A 15673-nucleotide genomic window follows, 5' to 3' on the forward strand; every position below is an offset into this window, starting at 1 on the left:
CGCAGATATCTCAACTCGTGTGTAGGACATGGTGCCACTTTCACTGACATGTTGCCAAATCTTGGGAGCCTCTAAGAGGTAATGCTCTTTTTCATTCGTTAAGACGTAAAGTTTTGTTTTTTGTCATTAATTGATAGGTGACCTGCATGCAACCGCCTCAAAAACTAGCTAGCTTCATACCTCGGGCGTTGTTGCGTTTATAACCATCATAGCCATTCAAAGCACTTCGTTTTTCCTCTTTTCTTTCTTTAAAACAAAAAAAAATTCATTCCCATTCTTCCCAAATCCAGCAAATGTTTTCCCCTTTTATTCCAAATCCCGTGTCGTCTAAGCCATCTGTCCAATGCCCAGGTGGTCTGGGTCAGCGCGGACAATGCGCAGGGTGTTGGTGTTGCCCATGCCGCCCTTCCAGCCCTGGACAACGACGACGGTGTCGCCGGCAGTCAGGGTGCCGAGCTCGATGGCGTGGGTGACGGCCCACTTGATGCGCTTGTCGACATCCTCCTGCCAGTTGACAGTCTCAAAGTCGGGCTTCTGCTCGGGGTACAGGAAAGGATAGACACCACGGTACAGGTGGCTGAATCGAGAAGTGGTGGGGTTTCGGGTCACCATGAAGATGGGGCAGATAGGGCGGTACTTGGACAGCAGGCGGGCTGAGTCTCCAGAGGTGGAGAGAACAATGATACCACCAGCTCCAAGGTCGAGGGAGGCACGGACGGCAGCCATGGCGCAGGACTCGACGGGGGAGACGGGGCGCTTGACCAGGGTGCACAGCTCCTCGAAGTGGGAGACGTAAGGGATGGTGTTCTCAGCCTTGAGACTGGCCTCGTGCATCTCACGGACGGACTCGGCGGGGTAGTTACCCTTGGCGGTCTCACCAGAAAGCATGACGCAGTCAGCACCATCAGTGACGGCGTTGCCAACATCGCTAATCTCAGCACGAGTAGGACGAGGGTTCTTGATCATGGACTCAAGCATCTGGGTAGCACAGATGACGGGCTTGCCAGCAATGTTGCACATGGCAATCATCTTCTTCTGGGCAGCAAACACCTCGGCGGCGGGAATCTCAATACCCAGGTCACCACGGGCAACCATGACACCGTCGGTCTCCTCGAGAATCTCGGCAAAGTTGTTCAGACCCTGTCGGTTCTCGATCTTGGCAATGATCTGGATCTGCTTGCCCTCAGGTCCCAGGACGTCACGGATATCCTTGATATCCTGAGCACGGCGGATAAATGAGGCAAAGACCATGTCGACACCGTTCTTGACACCAAACCGAAGGTCGGCCTTGTCCTTCTCAGAGAGAGCGGGCAGGTCGACGTCGGTGTTGGGCAAGTTGACACCCTTTCGGGAGGAAATGAATCCATTGTTTCGGGCGCGGACCTCGACGGTCTTGTCGTCCTTGATGCTCAGCACATCAAAGGCAAGGACACCGTCGTCGACGTAGATGACACGACCAGGCTGGATCACCTTGGTGATGTTCTTGTAGTCGACATACCTGTGACGTCGTCAGCATTTCGCCCAACCATCAGCTTATGGGAGAGGACAATGGTGGGTGGTAATTTCTTTAGTCATGAATAGCATAGGGCATCAATTAGGACCCAAGCAGTCCCGCCCGTTGGCATCCTCATGCATGACATTACCACCACAAAGAGGGCGGGGAGGGTGTGTGCTGTGCCCCTCCCTGCCCCTCCCCCTCCTTAGACAAACAAAGAAATTCTTACATGTTCTGGGTATCACAAGCAGTGATGTATTTCTCATCGGTGGTGATGTTCATGACGGTACCGACGGTGATGGGAATGTCCTGATCGCCGGTGGTGTTGCCGGTACGGATCTCGGGGCCCTTGGTGTCGAGGGCAATGGCGACGGGTCGTCCAGGGTGGACGTCAACGGCAGCGCGCACATTGTCAATGACAGACTGGTGGTACTCGTAGCTGCCGTGGGAGAAGTTCATACGGGCCACGTTCAGGCCAGCATCACGAAGCTTGTTGAGGGCCTCGACCGAGTTGGTCTTGGGGCCGATGGTGCAGATGATGGCAGTGCGGCGAAAGTTGCGGGCAGGGGTGAAGGCTGTGTTGAGGGAGGCCAGCCAATTGATGCGGCCACCGATTTCCAGGTGCTCCTGGGCCGTGGTCGCCATGATGCTGACGGTGCGAGAGGGCTTGGGGATCTGGGACATGGTTAAGAAGGGGTTCGGCGTCGAGCACTAGAAGTCAAGCCGGTCGGGAGAGGGAGAAGTGGTTATGCTCACGAGTCAAATATATTCGTCAGGCTCCCGTGAGAAAGAGATGACGATGAGACGGAATGTCAAAGATTGCGCAGAAGATGATTTGAGGGAGGAAGCAGACGAGGATGGAGAGGGAAATAAATAAGGATAAGAGAGAGAGAGAGATTCAACGAGGGATGGAGAGAGAAAAAAAAACCACGCCTAAGCAACGGCAGAGCAGTCGATTAGGTGATGCTACCTCAAAACTATGTGGTGTGGAGGGGGTGGGAAAGCCGGCAGCCGTCAGTGGTTGGTTTTTTTTTCTCCTGTAACCGCAAAGTATCACAGTAATGCGGCAAGGGGATCTGTGAGCCAACCAAGGCTTAGGATTGGCCAGTTCAAGGCGTATCGAGAGGCGAGCGCTGTTTTCGGTGCTAATAAAAGCCCAGGTCATCTCCAACTCAACTCAACTTGCCCCTCCTCGAAGCAAGCAGCAAGCCCAGCAACCCAGTTAGTTGCCAGGGTACAGGTGAGGGGCACTAATAGAGGGGCACTGCAAAAAGGGACCGGCCGCTAGTCTCACCGTTATCTCTGGCGCATGCTAATTGAACAGTAAAAGAAACCAACCTCAGTATGTAAGTAATAATCCAGCACGCCGTAAACGGACGGCGGGGCGGAGTGCAGAAGAAGAGTGCGGAACATTTTTTTTGGTTTTTTTTTTTTTGTTCATTGGCTTTTTTTGGATTTGGTCTAGGATATCATAATATGATACTCCGTACTCCGTAAGTTCAGCACCGGCCATTATACATTGATATCCATGTATGATTACGCCGGGGACTTGTTCCATCTGACCTCAAAACTCTCACTCTGCCTCGCCGTGCTCTGTATTGCGCTTGTTGTGAGGCATTTGCAGCTGCCACTCCCGCCGGTGCCGCCCCCCGGGTACACTCCATGCCTATCGCTGAGGATTCCTCTTCAGCGTGGCTAATTGTATAAGCACTGCCCCTTGCTGCCACAAAACTCGCATACAACAAGGGGATTGGGAAATGCTCCGTGTTTCGGCTCGTCTCAACAAAAAAAAATGAATTCGGTGCTACTTGTTTGGTCGAGTCTTTTCCCCCACGCCGCACGCCGTCTCTCTAGCGCCGGATCATAGTGAGAGTTAACGTGTTGGACGAAGCGCGAGGCTCGGAGAATCAAGCATCCTTCCCAGCTCGTGGCCTATGATGTCGGGTGAACAAAACGGGCAACACGCCAGATGTCAAGCTTTGTGCCCTCGCAATCTCGTGCCTCATCCGTTTTTGCCCTCCCAATCACCCGATGCTCTCGCAATGCCCATGGCTTTTCGTGATGTTTGCTAATACGGGCAATTAGCACTCAGTCCACTCTTATCGGGGATACAAGTTGAGCTTTCGGGCCTGTTCTTACCTTTTTTTTGCCCCTCTATCCTAATTAGGATTAGAGTTCCAGATGCTGGCTTGGCCCGATTAGCCTCTAGCGTTGTTGAGCTCGTTGCATGACTAAGCTGAAGCTTGTGATTCGCTGACTCATCGAGGGAGCTCTGGTTGTCTGGCGAGGATCCGGAAGATGAGGCGCCGATCTCCGAAAATCCCAGCCATACCAGCGTCGGATGCGCAAAGCACGTGAGTTGGGGCGGTGCCGTCACCTCAGCTGTTTCTCCAGCCTGTTGGGGAAGGGAGGAAGGAGGTGTATTACTAAGTACCTAATGGCTGTAGTATTATTATTATAGGGAGCGCTAGTCTAGAAGGAGATAGAGAAAACAAGCAACCCATTTTATGCTACGACTGCTGTACCCCATTTTCATGGTGACGAGAGTGGGACTATTACTGCTGACTTTATCTTGGCAGATATAGGGATATTGTTTTTCTACGATAGAGAGAACGGGGCCTAGTTCTGCGGACTGGCGGACCGGAAAGAGGCGCGTACAGCTGCGGTTGAACGTGGACAAGAGGGCTGGTGCTGCGGCGCTGGTCACCTGGAGAGACGCTGCGGTGTCTGGAAAAGGAATAAACGAGATAGCGACACGAGTCCGGCTGCGGTTGGAAGGAGGGCTGCGGTCTTCACGTTTTGAAAGGAGAAGCAAAACGCGCGATTACAGACGGCGAGACATACCGGAGACACGAAGAGATTGCTGGATCTTGGGGAGCCGATGGTATAATAAGAAGAGGGGAAATCCACTGCCAGGCCTACAGATCTGGGGGATTGCTGGGAAAGACGGCCTAAGATCGGATGTATATTGACCTAAATTGAGGCCCCTGGGGCGGAGATTTTCCCATTTAGACACGGAAAGAAACCTCTTCAGTTCGAGGGACTTTGAGGAGCCGGCGACGAGGCCAAGTACCAGAAGAAATTTTTATTCTGGTCAGGCTGGGATTTCTACTTGGACGATTTTTGGGACTGGACGGTGCTGAGAATTACAATCTAACCGAGGCTTTTTAAAAGAAGCTCAATTCACCAAGTACTACGAAGAAACTTCAATTTTCAACCTTATATAATTCCAATATTGGCCACACGACCTCACTACGACAAAACGACATCCACCGGTTACGATAACCCTGCCTAATACTACAGGGAAGTTACGCTTACTAAACTGAGAAATATCGGCCTATCCTTTGGAGAAGGTACACTGAATTACGCAGAGGGAATCGCGCCTGAACCTCGCTACTGCTGAACTCTAAATCTTGGGTAGACGAAAAACCCCGCCCGCCACTTTGCTTCTAAAACAAAAAGATCCTCTAACTATAACAACACTGGAAGACGCGTTGCTCTTTGAGAAAAAACCGCTTTCCAGCCGACGCACTGACGCTGGGAAAATCAGTAAGACAAGAACATCATCCAGTGGCACATAAGTACACTCCCCTACTTTCCCTTATTAACTGCGAAATCCTACCTCACCTTAATCACCATCGCCTCCTTAGCCGCACAACGGACTATAGTACACCAGCATTTTGGGGGCTGCTTCCTCGCTAGAGTGTCTAAGCGGGAATCGTGACCCTAGGACGACCAGCTTCCTCTCTTATCGTAGGATACCAAAATCCGGCGAGGCACCTACGTTTCTTACAAGTGCAGACTCGTTTCTTGACATATGTCAGGGGTTTGGTCCAACTACCGGGATCGCAGTGACGAGCCGACACCATCTTCAAGGGCTTTATCGCCGGTTAATCCTAATCCGCCGTCTGATACAGAACGCATTTTGTCGCGGCCGGGGACCTTTTTTGAGAAGGTATTCACCCCACTGGAAAACGCAGCCCCGCCTAAGCCGGTGGAACGTCGCCCAAGTCCCAGGATGAATTCTCTTTTCCAGAGTTTGCCGTTGGGGGCGTTGGGATATGCAGGCCACCCCAGCGACGGGGATCCCAGAAATTACGTGGAGCTATGCAAATCTAACCTCGCCATCTTACGAGTCGACGCTGAACATCACGACATGGTGCTACGGCAGGTGTTCCGATCGGGCCTGAAGGGGAAAGCAATGACGTGGTATGAGGAGCTGACCCCCGAGCAGAGAGAATGGCCGGCGCTGGAGCAAGCGTTTGTGGCAAAATTTCGAGACCCCGATCCCGCGATACAGAACGGGCTGATGGCCCTGGTGCATACTTTTGGCCGGGAATCAGGCGAGCCGTTGTCGACCTACATCCGCCGAATGGAGAACCTCTACCATAGACTGCGAGCCGACGCTCGGAGAACGCTGTTGTCCCGATTTATACTTCAGTTGCCCGATGGAGACCGAGATCTCCGATTGCAGGAAAGAATCACCGACAGGCTCTATGCCGTGGGAAAATGGGAGGCAGAGTTCGCTGCACCATCGCTTACGATGGAGGATGTCATGACTGCCTTGTTCGCATGTCGATCGTCAGCATCGGAGCCGGTGGGCCAGAATGACGAGGCCAACCGCCCTGCCCGCGAATTAGACCCGATTTAGGTCTTGATTAAACAACAAACCACCATGGCGGAACTGGTAAAGCACATGGAAGAATCGAATGCGTTGACCGTAAAGCGGATAAACGTCTTGGAAAGTTCACGAGAACGCTTAAGCTATACCCCAGCGCAGAATCGTGGAACAGCGCCGGCGCGAGAATTTGGTAATTCAGGCGCGCCCGGCGATAACGACAAGCAACGCAACCCAGATTTTTGGTGGTGTTTCAAGTGTGGACAATGGGGCCACATGGGTTGGAGCTGCCCCTTGGGCGAAAATTTCAACAAAGAAGCCTTTGCGGCACGACGACGAGAATGGGAAACCAATGGGATGGAGCTTCGGCGCGAGCGTGCAAGCCGGCTGAGGCAGGGCACCAACTCCGGAGGGGCGACACAATCGGTGAAAGCAGCGACATGGCTGGATGGGGGAGCCTCGAGCCGCCCCCCAGCTGGATATCGGCCTGTGGAAAATAAGTACATCCCAAGGGCAGGCCGACAGGCAACACCCATGGCAGGAGCGGCGAACTATACCACAGAAGCCAGACGAGACTGTAAAGGCTGGGAAGACGAGAAACTTGTGATTGGGGAATCGTATGCAGCCACCCGCCGTCAGCCAAAGCAGGTACGCTTTGATCCACTGGCAAACCCACGTTCGTCGCCACACCCCAAGCTTCCGAGGGCTGGTTCCATCCCTCCGGATGATAATGAGAGCCATGACCGCCCTGGATTGGTTACTCTGGGGAGTAAACGGGGAGGGAATTCCACCGACACCGAGGGGAGAAGAGGCACAGATTCAGAGACGCCGGAGTTTCGCGAGGAACTGATGACCTCAGTGGAGGACCCGATCACGACAATTTCGGCAGAGCAGTTCGAGAAATAGCTACCAATGCTAATGCCTCACATGGAAAAATTAATTACCGAGAAGCGAATCTCGACCCCAGAAGGGGATACAGGGGGCAGGTACTCGGAGGATGGGAGGGCCGCAAAGAGCCCAATGGAGAAGAAACAGCGACATGAGCTCGAGAAAATCAGGGCTACCGAACAATACGGAGTCCCTGTCTTCGATATAGGAAAGCATCTGAAGGACGCTACCATCTCGCTGAGCGTCCTGCAACTACTTCAGGTGGCTCCGTCAGTACGACAACAACTATCGCGGCTTATGCAATGTCAAAGGAGATTGAAATCACCCAAGTCCCGAGAGATAGTTACCAAACTGCTGACGCCATTCAAGGATTTCTGCGAGGAAGGTGAGCCTGTCGCTGAGGAGGACTGGCGGACGGATGAAAGCAAGTGTATCAGTTCGGCGGCCATGTCAAGAGTTGTGTAGTGCGACTTAGCGGACCCCGAAGAGTCGGTTGCATCTACCTTAGGCTACATCGAGGGCCACGTAGAGGGCCAGAGATGCACCGCAATAATAATTGATGGCGGGTCTACCGTCGACTTAATTAACGCCCGTTTTATTATAGAACGACAAATCCCGCAAATATTACTCCCGACTCCAGGTATCGTGAGATTGGCAAACGATAAGCTGACCCGAGTTAATCGCTGCGTTTACGTCCGAGTGGTAGTTGCGGGAATACTGGCCACAGTAAAAGCGTACGTGATGGGCGCCCATGAGGACTGGGAGATACTACTTGGAAGGACCTGGCTGCGTCGCATGAAGGCCAAAGAAGACTACGCCAATGAGAAACTTACGGTGCAGGGGGCGAAGGGAACATCGCAGACAATCCCGATCTTCCCAGCGCCGAACCTTTTTGAGCCCGAGGGCAGGAAACGCCAGATACTAAGGCCCAGGCCAACGCCACCAGATGAGGAAGACGAGGTTATTTTTGTAGAGGGAGACCAGGAAATCCTGGACGAAGTGGAGGCCACCCTGGAACAAATAAACAAGGCTGTTTACGAATCTTCTGGCCGACCCTACATGGGATCAAAAAACTAGGCCCCACGCAGGTAAAGTTCGACGTACCAGCGTAAAGAGAGAACTGTCGAACTATTGGGGGAGGGGAGACAGCAGAAGATTGGGAGGGGCCATTGGAGATGGCAGGAGGCGTTGCCCAAGAACAAGAGGGGCAGAGTGGGGTTCAGAAACTGACCAAGCGGAGGGCCGATGATTCTAAACCCATGGTCACACCCCAGGAGAAAACCATTTTCGGCGTCCGGGAAGCTCAGCACTTAGACCAGCTGACCACAGATCCGCCACCTGAAGCCGAAAGCGTGGCGGCGGCCCGACGCGCGGCAAGGAAACTAGACCTGAACGTGGCAATTTTTGCCGCGGGAGACCTCAATGCAATGGAAATTGGGGGCGAAATCGTGGGTGAGGACGGTGACTCTTTACCGCGAATCTCCAAGGGCACCCGTTTTTCCGCGGAAAACCTACCGGGCAGGGGATCGGAGGGAGGCAATTTTGTTCACGAATATGGAAAATTTAGGGAGGAAGACTTTGAAACTGGTGATGGAAGCCTGACTCTGGGACACCGAACATGGCCGGGAGCCTCTCTGGAGATGCCGAGTCCTGGCAGAGGGGGGCCGATCTAGGACCAACTCCAGCGAAGGATGAGCGCCGACTAGACGCGAAAGAGCCTGGAAGATGGGAAGCTCCATCAAATACACTTCGCTAAACTTATCGCCGGACCGGCTCGGGGAACGGAGAGGGGTGGTGATGACCCTGGAGGGCGACAAGGGCTGGACGCTGAAAAGATGGGAGATCTGCCTACAGCTGGCGATCGGAATGAGAATGGCGCTGGAATTAGCCCTGAGACGAAAGATACGCCCAGCGAAGGGGATGAAAGGAAGGGCAGCCGATGGCTGGGGAGGGACAACGAAGATGCGAATCAAGATGGGGAAGAGCTGGATCTCCTCGAAATCCTGGCGGGAGCAGCGAATTGGCGATCAAATGGGTTTCAGGAACAGGACACGGAAGAAATCCCAGAGGCTGCGATTTGTATGGGAAAATCAGAAATTAAGGGGGACCCCTTGGAATTTGAAAAACCCCATATAAACGGGCCCAACTACCAAGTACCCCCAGAAATATTGATTTTGGCCGACTACCAGGAGGACTTCTTGGGGTTAGATATGGACAAAATGGGCCAGAGGGTGAATTTGGTGCAATTTCCAAGTTTTAAGGCTGACCCCTTGCCGGACCGGAAACCCCATACATTTCGGCCACTGGCAGTGGTGAGCCCCGAAAAGATTGTTTCTTGGTTTGAGAGCTCTAATATTACGCTAGGCGATATGGCTGGGACGGAAGACCAACGTTTTCAGATTATGCAATTATGCTACACCTACCGGAACTGTTTTGTGGACAAACTGGAGGATATTAAAACCACAGATTTAGTGTAATACCGCATCCCCCTGAAAACAGACGCTGTCCCAATTAACCGCCGCCCTATACAATATAGCCGAGACTAAAGAGCGTTCGCCGACAAAGTTTTCCAGGCTATGGAGAAAACGGGGGTTATCCAAAGAACTGTTTCCGAATGGGGGGCACCGTCGGTGTTTATCCCTTACTAGTGGGTTGCAAATACACTGTTTGTGGAAAAAAAGGGGGCTGAGAATAAAACAAATGGGGGAAACGTGTTCCAGGTGGTCCACGACTACCGTAATATCAACCAAAATACAATCCGGTCGGCGTACCCTTGCCACGATTTGGAGGCAGACGTGGACTCAGTGTGGTGCGGCCGACCCCGTATCTTTTCCCAGACAGACGCTTCCAATGGTTTTTGGGGGGTGCTGATCCCTCTAGAGGACTGCCACAAGATAGGATTTGTTGGCCCGAATGGAATGTGGGAATATGTCAATATGCTACAAGGGCTGACAGGTTTACTATCCACGTACGCCCGTTTCGGGGATACTGCTTTCGGGCCCCTTAATTTTCCAGACGGTACCGAGTTCCCATCTATCCTGGGACATTTAGAACAGCTGAAAACTACCTTTTTTATATATGTTGATGACTATAACGCCTCCTCGGAAATATATGACGCCTATTTTGAGTTCCTGTGGAAGAGTTATTTTCCCCGGGTAGCCTGGGCGCCGATTTGCCTCTCTGGTAAAAAGACAACATTGTTTGCGTCTAAAATTGAATCCCTGGGTTTTACTATTGAGGAGGGATATATTCGCCCCGGATAGAAGCACCGAGATAAGTTTGCCAGACTGGCAACTTACTTCCAAAAACATCCCCCGGCTACCTGGGATGAAATACAGACGCTGCTGTACCTGACTCCTTTTGTGCGGAAATTTATACCTGGAAGGGTAGACCTGGTAGAAGTGCTGAAAAATGCGTTCTTCGAAAAGGTGCCGAAGATGACACCGGGAGGGAAGCTTTCGGTCAAGTTTGCGGAAACCATGAGAGAACGGCCAGTATGGGACAACAAGGCGCAAGCAGCATTGCAGCAAATTTGCAAAAGCGTTCAGGAGAACGCCACTTTCGGCGCCCGCTCGGGGGTGCAGTTCCACTTGGCAACAGACGCCTCGACAACGGGAACGGGGGCTATCCTATTCCAGATGGAAGATATACTACCAGGCACCGCTTGCGATGACCAGAATTGGGCATCGGCAAGAATAAACATGTGGATGTCGTTCAGGCTGGCCGATAACGAAAGACGGTATTCAATGCCGGAGAAGGAGATGCTGGCTGTCGTTCGGGCATTACAGGAATGTCGCTGGCTGATATTGCACTTACGTTACCCTATAAAAGTATATACCGACCACAAGGGCGTGGTAGAATCGGTAACCAACCTCACTGAGGTACACGGGAAACTCAGCCGATAGATGGAAATATTGTTGGAATACGACCTGGAGTTTGTCCACAGATCAAACACTACCAAGGTCATGAAAGTGGCCGATGGTATGTCCCGTATGCCTGATGCACTCCGAGATGCGGCACCTGAAATTCGAAGGAGAATGGGAATGAGGGTGGAACCACAACCCATGGGAGCCAGCAATACCACCCAGATGGAAAAGGATGAGGATGAGACGGGTCAAATGGTTCTTCCTTTGCAGGGGCCACTTCCCCCACATGTTCAAAGATCGCTGGAACTCGCGATGCAGGACCTGGGAAAGATAACATGGTATGGGGACCTGATCCGATGTTTAATCTCAGGCTTGGAAGCAGTGGACGGCGCAAAGAGGCAGCTGGTAAAACGATAAGTGATGCGATACCGGATCTACTAGGGACAATTGCTTTACCTGGAACAGGATGATTCTTTGAGCATCTGCGTCCTGCCAGGGCGGGTACCTGGTATCCTCCAAAGAAGCCATGATGCGGAGGGGCACTTTGGCGAACCCACGATGATGCAGTATTTGCGGGGCCGATACTTCTGGCCAGCCCGGTTAAAGGACGTTACCCTCTACCGTAATTCATGCCTGACGTGCCAGCAGACAGCCCTAAGAGTACCCCGGAGTGCGAGCAGACGTATTGGAACTTCCGAAACCTGGGATATAGTATACATGGACTACGTTGGCCCTATAACCCCACCCTCCAGAGACGGCTACTCCTATATCCTGATTAATGTGGATTACCTGTCACAATTCCTAATCGCCACGGCGTGTAAGCTGGCAACCGGCGATGAAGTATGCGAAATATAGAATTTTAGCATCGGATCCATCTTTGGATGGCCCCGAAAGATCTATTGCGATAATGGGAGCCACTTTAAAAATCTTCTTTTTACCGCCTCTACGGAGAAACATGGTACTAGATTGATACATGGACCAGTGTCGCACCCCCAATCTACCGGCCTGTCGGAACGCTACGTCAGGCTAATTAAGAATCAATTGATGAAATAGGCGGTGGAAAGAAATGGAGAATCCTTGGAGTACTGGAACCAAAGCTTGCCCCAGATTACGATTTCTCTCAACAACCGATACATGTCTTCCCTGGGAACATCACCTGCAATAGTAATGTTCGGCTTTAATCCATTCGTTTGGCACGAAAATGAATTGGAAGAGGAGTTGGAGGAAGAGGAGAATGGGGTTATACCAGACACGCCAGAGACCCGAGAAGTGATATTGGCAGCTGTGGACAAGAGGAAGGAAACCCGAGACACTCTCCAAAACCAGTCAATGGAGCGACAGATGAGGGCTATGGAAGCGGATGGAGGGCAGAGAGTTTTCGCTATCGGAGACCAAGTCTGGGAAAAACAAGATAAACAAAACAAGCAAAAAGGGAAATTCATCAAATCGTGGGGCAACCTATCTACCATCATCCAGCAATTGTCGCCGGTTACCTACGTGACCCGGGGATTAGACGGACGGCAGCGGAAGCTACATGTGGATGATTTGAAGCAATTTGTGCCGCGAGCACCCTACCTAGAACCCTCCCGATATAACTATTAGGACCAGGCCCACTACGACCCTGGACCCAGTTCTCGCACCGAAATAGAAGACGACGCCGAATAAAGGCGACAAAACAAGTCAACCGCCAGCGGCTGGCACGATATACTGGGGGCCTGAATGGGTGAGGGAAGGGATCGGTAGTTAGCCGTCCGCCGGATGTTGTGGGAAAGCAGCTTGACTAGACACGGAAAAATAGGTTACAGGGGAGCAAATTGGCGAGGGCAGAACAAGAATGGCAGCGCAAGTTTCTGGACCAGCCACGATGATTTTTGGGCGTTTGGGGCAACGCCAATGTTGGTGTCCCCCAGTCTGTTGGGGAAGGGAGGAAGGAGGTGTATTACTAAGTACCTAATGGCTGTAGTATTATTATTATAGGGAGCGCTAGTCTAGAAGGAGATAGAGAAAACAAGCAACCCATTTTATGCTACGACTGCTGTACCCCATTTTCAAGCCTCCAGAGCTTGTACTCGATTTAGCCTCTCACCGTTGCGACACCCTTTGCGAGCTTCTCCAGATCCCCACGACGACCAAAAAACCTCCGTTGCGGCCTCTGATTTTTATCCTCGGATCGACTCGAATCGAAAAAAAATCAGTCACCATGGTGGTACGTCCTCCCCCAATCCAAATCCCCCGCCCCGGTTCCTGCTTCCGTGCTGGCCCTCCCGCCGCGGCGTCTTCGGGCGCTTGCGCTTGGAGTCGTGCCAGATGTCGCCTGCTTGACTGGCCTTTCTAAGACTGATCGCAGCTTCTCGACCTGCTGACGCTGGGCCTCTGGTCAAAGGTTGGACGTTTGACACACTATGCTTTTGACGCCGTTCTTCGTAAGAAATCTTTTGTCCCGCTCCCTTGCGTTTTTGCGATGCCGAAAGGTTACTAAATTTGCATGTGACAGTCTCGGCCTTTCTCGCTGGCGTGAAGCGATCGACCGGCTTGACGTGAGTTTGCTAGAACTTGATTAATGCACAAATTTTGTGTTTTCGTCTCTCGAACCCGCGGGTTAACGGGCCACCAGTTTCAAGAGCGACAAGGTCGCCGGCGAGAACAAGGATATCTCCAAATGGATCGACAAGTACCTCGGCGTCGGCGAGTGGGTGATGGACCAGTCCGTTGCCATCGCCGGCTCCAGCGGCTTCTTTGAGCGCAAGCGATGATTTCTCGCAAGTCGTTCAGACCACCTCCTTTTGAGCCGCCGAATTCAGATACCGGGTTGTCGACATCGCGACGAGGGTAGTTGCCGAGCCTTTCGCTCCAACCTGTCTGGTTTCATGGAACTCTGAGGTTGCAATTTTCCTTTTTCCTTGCTAAGGGAGTGCAAGTGCGTTGGAATTATGATAGCTGTGCCTGAGAAAAGGCCGAGGGAATTCTCCACCAAGTTCAAGTTCGTTTTGAGCTATTATGACGGATGAGCAGTGCCAAAGTCATGTTTTTATCTGGGCGTTTGAAGGAACAACTGGGTGCTTGTTTGATGGAATTGCTGAATATGATGAAATGACTCAACTACGCAAAAAATAAAGAAAAGAAAAAGAAGAAAGAAATGCCGACGACGTGACTCTTGTATTGTTTTCCTTCCACCCGGCTCAAATTCTGGCTTGGTTGCATCTCCACAAGTTGTGATCGTTCCACTTAGCCGAGGTTACCCAGACGCTAACATCTTCTCGAATAAAGAGGGCCAGGCACAGCTCACTCACATGTAAGCTGCTACTAGGTACAACACACATCGTTAAGAAGATCCAATACCTCATAATGGCAAAAAGGCCATATAGCAATAGAACGTGCATGTTAATTCTCAAGATAAACTGGCATCTGTGAACACTCCTCGGACAAACGGGAGAAGAAAGATACAGACCAAAAGATGAGAAGGCTACACATAAATCTGCAGACCAACGATAACAGGTGGAAAGGCCGTATTAGAGAGGGGACAGGCGAGTTCACGATTAAAAAGCTCGTCGCAAGTTTCACGTGGAAGGGATTATAAAGGGGTAGGTAAACAAGGCTCGGGGATTTAAATGAGGCTATACGGTGGAGCATTGCTTATAACAGCTCCCGATTACAGCTGCCGGTCTTGGGTGCATATAAGTGGAAATCAGCCTTGTAAGAGTCGGAAGTTCCGACCATAGCATTGATCCTTGTGTATAATTATCATGGCTCTGTTCTATGTACTGAACAAACGTACACTCAAGTATTTCGGTGTGCGTACGGGTAGATACTGGGTGCTCTATAAGGTGTTTCAAAGGTTGAATACAGTATGATAAGATGACTTCGTTCGGTTAATAATTCGCATTATCTACTCTTTAGGTTACTATACAAGCACTTTTTGAAACTTGGCTGAAATTACGGTGTGTCTTAAGCTTACTTGTTAGGTTGGGTAACTATAGCAGCTGTATAATACTGTAAGCAGACAAATTATATATGTAGCAGCAGTGCCTCCTTCAAACGCTTCCCTGCTTCGGAGATCTCCTTCCAAGCCCATGGTGTAGGTATTAAGGTTGTAGTTTTGACGGATTGAGTACGGAATGATACTATCCAGTCCAAAGTAACCCAGTTGTGAGATTCAGCAAAATCTATATATATATATATATACCTATATCTTTGTTCTATCCCAGATAAACTCTCTTAACCACTACTGATACACTGGCAAACACCAGAACGCATCCTCTCTGCCTATTCATCAGCTTCAAGTCTCTTTACTATTATCGTCCTCCACCATCATCATCCTTGACATCCCAAGATTTCCCAATTATCCACCAACATGTCGTGCCAATCCCTAGATCCCTCAAGCGGCATATGCTTCGGCACCAGCAACAACATCACCCTACTCCTCCAAACCTTCAAAGATTGCTGCAGCCTTGCTCCCATCGTCCAATACTACGACACTTCTCTCGGGTGCAGTGCTTATTGCCCCATCATGCCCGACCGCCGAACGGGCGAATCGCTCCGGGACTGCATTGCCGATGCTCTGGGGACTGGCTCGTGCTATGCACCACTTGATAAACCTGCTGCTCCGAGCGTTATTGCACGAGCCAGCGCGGCTGTTAAAGAGCCTGTTTGCTCGGTTTGTGTTGCAGCGGCTGCGACATCTACAACTGGCGCTGCTGTTCGGGCGTATAAAGCTGATACGGGTTCATGGAAGACTGGACTGACTATTGCGGTTGTAATATTTACGGGAATGTTTGCTGGGGGCTGCTTGGTTTAGAATCCGGGCCG

The 15673-nt window shown here is 51.4% G+C and overlaps 7 protein-coding genes across 7 annotated transcripts; 5 read left to right on the forward strand and 2 right to left on the reverse strand.

Annotated features, from left to right (window-relative positions):
- Positions 1-33: 33 nt before the first annotated feature.
- Positions 34-2460, reverse strand: V8C40DRAFT_229361 (pyruvate kinase CDC19). Its single transcript, XM_083212459.1, has 2 exons — positions 1725-2460; positions 34-1498 (listed from the first exon to the last, which is right to left on the reverse strand). Exons 1-2 carry the CDS (start codon positions 2177-2179, stop codon positions 328-330), a joined length of 1626 nt encoding a protein of 541 aa, XP_083078844.1. The 5' UTR covers positions 2180-2460; the 3' UTR covers positions 34-327.
- A 3710-nt stretch (positions 2461-6170) lies between these two features.
- Positions 6171-7019, forward strand: V8C40DRAFT_260204 (uncharacterized protein; the record flags this gene model as incomplete). Its single annotated transcript, XM_083219108.1, has 1 exon — positions 6171-7019. One exon carries the CDS (start codon positions 6171-6173, stop codon positions 7017-7019), a length of 849 nt encoding a protein of 282 aa, XP_083078845.1.
- Positions 7020-7742: 723 nt separating this feature from the next.
- On the forward strand, positions 7743-8078 carry V8C40DRAFT_260205 (uncharacterized protein; the record flags this gene model as incomplete). Its single annotated transcript, XM_083219109.1, has 1 exon — positions 7743-8078. The coding sequence occupies one exon, from the start codon at positions 7743-7745 to the stop codon at positions 8076-8078; it is 336 nt and encodes a 111-aa protein (XP_083078846.1).
- A 677-nt stretch (positions 8079-8755) lies between these two features.
- On the forward strand, positions 8756-9698 carry V8C40DRAFT_5493 (uncharacterized protein). Its single transcript, XM_083223112.1, has one exon. The coding sequence runs from the start codon at positions 8837-8839 to the stop codon at positions 9476-9478; it is 642 nt and encodes a 213-aa protein (XP_083078847.1). The 5' UTR covers positions 8756-8836; the 3' UTR covers positions 9479-9698.
- A 3194-nt stretch (positions 9699-12892) lies between these two features.
- On the forward strand, positions 12893-14012 carry V8C40DRAFT_229373 (mitofissin). The gene is made up of 4 exons (XM_083212460.1): positions 12893-13073; positions 13215-13290; positions 13362-13404; positions 13482-14012. Exons 1-4 carry the CDS (start codon positions 13068-13070, stop codon positions 13618-13620), a joined length of 264 nt encoding a protein of 87 aa, XP_083078848.1. The 5' UTR covers positions 12893-13067; the 3' UTR covers positions 13621-14012.
- On the reverse strand, positions 14013-14626 carry V8C40DRAFT_229376 (uncharacterized protein). Its single transcript, XM_083212461.1, has one exon. The coding sequence runs from the start codon at positions 14495-14497 to the stop codon at positions 14249-14251; it is 249 nt and encodes an 82-aa protein (XP_083078849.1). The 5' UTR covers positions 14498-14626; the 3' UTR covers positions 14013-14248.
- Positions 14627-15218: 592 nt separating this feature from the next.
- On the forward strand, positions 15219-15662 carry V8C40DRAFT_260209 (uncharacterized protein; the record flags this gene model as incomplete). The annotated part of the gene is made up of 1 exon (XM_083219110.1): positions 15219-15662. One exon carries the CDS (start codon positions 15219-15221, stop codon positions 15660-15662), a length of 444 nt encoding a protein of 147 aa, XP_083078850.1.
- Between the last annotated feature and the right edge of the window lie 11 nt (positions 15663-15673).

The sequence above is a fragment of the Trichoderma camerunense genome (genome assembly GCF_050948025.1).
Source record: "Trichoderma camerunense strain CBS 138272 chromosome Unknown V8C40scaffold_1, whole genome shotgun sequence".
Lineage (NCBI taxonomy): Eukaryota > Fungi > Ascomycota > Sordariomycetes > Hypocreales > Hypocreaceae > Trichoderma > Trichoderma camerunense.

Bases quoted from the DNA above. Each gene is read 5' to 3' on its own strand.
- V8C40DRAFT_229361 (XM_083212459.1), bottom strand. From the start codon at position 2,179: ATGTCCCAGATCCCCAAGCCCTCTCGCACCGTCAGCATCATGGCGACC. The intron at 1,499-1,724 runs GTAAGAATTTCT...ACGACGTCACAG, and splicing joins GCTTGTGATACCCAGAACAT to GTATGTCGACTACAAGAACA.
- V8C40DRAFT_5493 (XM_083223112.1), top strand. From the start codon at position 8,837: ATGGGAGATCTGCCTACAGCTGGCGATCGGAATGAGAATGGCGCTGGA.
- V8C40DRAFT_229373 (XM_083212460.1), top strand. The intron at 13,291-13,361 runs GTAAGAAATCTT...TGCATGTGACAG, and splicing joins TGCTTTTGACGCCGTTCTTC to TCTCGGCCTTTCTCGCTGGC. The intron at 13,405-13,481 runs GTGAGTTTGCTA...ACGGGCCACCAG, and splicing joins AAGCGATCGACCGGCTTGAC to TTTCAAGAGCGACAAGGTCG.
- V8C40DRAFT_229376 (XM_083212461.1), bottom strand. From the start codon at position 14,497: ATGCTCCACCGTATAGCCTCATTTAAATCCCCGAGCCTTGTTTACCTA.